The sequence below is a fragment of the Vicia villosa genome, linkage group LG2 (assembly GCF_029867415.1).
Source record: "Vicia villosa cultivar HV-30 ecotype Madison, WI linkage group LG2, Vvil1.0, whole genome shotgun sequence".
Classification (NCBI taxonomy): Eukaryota; Viridiplantae; Streptophyta; class Magnoliopsida; order Fabales; family Fabaceae; genus Vicia; species Vicia villosa.
The window spans coordinates 3,548,654-3,551,620 of NC_081181.1; the positions used below are offsets into that span (position 1 = coordinate 3,548,654).

Below are 2,967 nucleotides of genomic sequence, written 5' to 3' on the forward strand. Positions count from 1 at the left end.
ATTCACTTGACTTTCGTCGCAGTACAAACCAGAGGTTTTTTTTCCATTGCATACTTGGAAACATATGTCTTATAGTTTTGACTAAATTCCAATTAGTCACGTTCCTTTTTGTTTCTTCGATAACAAGAAGTAAAGCATATGTATAAAAGCATCCAGACTCCTTCCAGTCTATTGAAATTAATCGCGGCTCTAGCTTCCTAATCATTTTGACAGGCAGATAACTGGTTAGCGGGGTCTGTTAGCAGGGTCTTGTTGGTTAGGGGAGTCTTGGTACTGTGTCCTAAAATCTCTTTAGCTCCTTCTGTAAGTCCTCCAGATGCCGATGCAACAACAGTAAACAAACACCCCATGATACACATTCGGTTAGATGCAACAACAGTAAACAAACACCCCATGATACACATTCGGTTAGTTGCCGAAGATTGAGTCACCCAACATAATAATAACAATTATATAACAGATAGTAAGTTTATCACTCTTATGTTTTAAATGCAATTTACATTAATAATAGAAAAGCATGAAGACTAAATCAAGACCAAAGCTATTAGAGCAGGGATCAACAAAACAGATTTGGACCCAAAAAAATAACACTTAAAACAATAAAACCATATACCCTAATCATCCGTTTAGGATCAATCTATAACACAAATACAAAGAAATGGAAACTGTCAAATAATACAAGAAACGTGAAAAATATATCAAGATATTTGGAACACAATAAAACCTATAAACCACATACTCTAAACATGCACTTATTATGATCTTAAACTATAAAATGTACATGTTATAATAGATCCATAACTGCAACACATATTCAAAAAAACAAGAATTATTATTGTAATCGTTTGCTTAGTGCGACCACCGTGTCCACTGAAATAGTAAACACAATGACTCCATCACTAGAATTATATAACTAGTAAAGTTTATCATTCTTAAGTTTTAAATGCAATTTACATTAATAATAGAAAAGCATGAAAATTAAATCAATACCAAAGCTGGTAATTTGTGTATAGGGATGGTTAAACCCAAGTATCAGAGCTTTCTTCCTATCACCAAACATTTTTGTTAGAAAAAAAAAAAAAACAACTCTAAACCTTTTAGGCTATATTTAATGTCAAACTACATTTCCATTAATTTAAAACCTAATACATCTCAGTACCAATAAAAATACATACTAAACAAAAAATATTACATTTTTTCTTTTCCCTTTCCCTTCCCTACTTTATCCTCTTTCTTCTTGTCCTTTTTTTTCACTTTTAATCCCTCAAGCCCCAAAAAATAAGAGTTTTCTTTACCGCGATTACAATATAACCCAGGACTTTGTTCCAGGTTCTTTTCTTCAAACATTCTGGACACCTCCTTAACTAGCTCTAAATTTGTCACAATTCCTTCTTTTTGCATGATTATATTAATTATAGCGTCCGTCAAGAAGCACTTATGTTCTTTTAAATTATCATTATAACCTATCGCGCCGCCTTCATTACTCTGGGTGGAACTAATAAGAACAGCCAACGGCGGGCTATTTTGTAATCCATTTCCACCAAAATTACGTTCAGGCCGTTTATTTCCAAAAACAGGACTTCTTGTGCTATTCCCAATTACTTCAAAGAGACCTTCAATGAGACCACCTGAATTGCAGCATTCAGCCACTACAGTGAAGTTTACCCCATCCGGAACGTATGATGCTACCTCCCTTAGATGATAATCTGTAAGACAATAAATAAAAATAATGAAGTAAAACAAACAAAGATAAAACAAAAGAAATTAAGTAAAATATTATTACCATAAATACGAGAACCATCTCCACATAGCATAAATTCTTCCCATCCACTATTGTTAGTGTAAGAAGTTTGTCGTCTGTTGCCATGTCCAATATAATAGAAAAGTATGGTATCACCGACATTGGACTGTGACACCATTTTAGCCAGCGTGGTACAGATAGTCCTAGATTGTTTAGATTGTTTCTTGGTATTCTTTGAATTATTGAATATAAGGTCGTCAGCAACAGTAAAAAATGAAGGTTGCAAAGCTTGGGCTTTGGGAAATGATGGGTGTAGCGTAGGAACATCATCTATAGCTAGCATAACATCTTCAGACAAAAAACCATAATAATTAACAAGACACTCTTTCATCCTAAGTGCTGCAGTTGATGGACCATAAAGACTAACGTCGGAACAAGGATACTCAAAAGCAACAATTAAGGCTTTTTTGGTAAAAGCCATGGTGATGAGATTAGGATTAGGTGCTGGAAACTTTGCTTTAAACTCCAGCAGGGCGGAGGCTAATAAGAAAAAACAAAATATAATAAGTGCCATTGAAGGTTTTAATTTCATCAAAACATAGTCAATTTCTTACCATCACTAAAATATAACCAATCACCACGTAACAGATTCAAAAATTTGAAGGATTAATTTCATCAAAACAAACTCAATTTGTCTCCAATCCCAAGAAGATTTGAATATTTCGTCTAACAGATTACAATATTGAGGAATTAATTTCACCAAAACGGATGGGAAAAAACAAGCCCCTATTCAAAGGTTTTAAACCCTAATCCCCAAATACATGAAGAATATCATATGAATCGCAAGAGAAAACAGATTCGTACCTGAAAATACAAATTCAATCCACGCGAAGGTGAAGAAGACAACGATCTCTGAGAAAACGCTTGGAAACCCTAAGGGTGTGATTGGTGGTAGAAAGATAGTGTGAAGAGAGAAATAAGTAAGATAGAGTATAAAAGAGATAAGAAAGATGAGTTAAATAGAAGAGAGAGAAAAATATTTATTTTTGAAAAGACACAATTACATCTTGATTTAAAAGTACACTTCAACATTATTGATCAAATATTAAAAATTGTAAAATTAAATGTTAAACTAGGAAAAGTTTAAAAATTGAGACACTCTCCTCTTTATCGAAGAGATGATAAATAATGTGGATCTCACACCAATTTAATCACTCTTCTCTATT

At 33.3% G+C, this 2,967-nt stretch overlaps 1 protein-coding gene across 1 annotated transcript; it reads right to left on the minus strand.

The window, feature by feature from the left end:
* Positions 1 to 1,083: 1,083 nt before the first annotated feature.
* On the minus strand, positions 1,084 to 2,766 carry LOC131648821 (uncharacterized). Its single transcript, XM_058918545.1, has 3 exons — positions 2,606 to 2,766; positions 1,784 to 2,281; positions 1,084 to 1,706 (listed from the first exon to the last, which is right to left on the minus strand). The coding sequence occupies exons 2-3, from the start codon at positions 2,220 to 2,222 to the stop codon at positions 1,189 to 1,191; spliced, it is 957 nt and encodes a 318-aa protein (XP_058774528.1). The 5' UTR covers positions 2,223 to 2,281; positions 2,606 to 2,766; the 3' UTR covers positions 1,084 to 1,188.
* Positions 2,767 to 2,967: the final 201 nt, after the last annotated feature.

Coding starts and splice junctions, on each gene's coding strand:
- LOC131648821 (XM_058918545.1), bottom strand. CDS start 2,222: ATGGCTTTTACCAAAAAAGCCTTAATTGTTGCTTTTGAGTATCCTTGT. Junction 1,707..1,783: donor AGATGGTTCTCGTATTTATG/GTAATAATATTT, acceptor ATTGTCTTACAG/ATTATCATCTAAGGGAGGTA.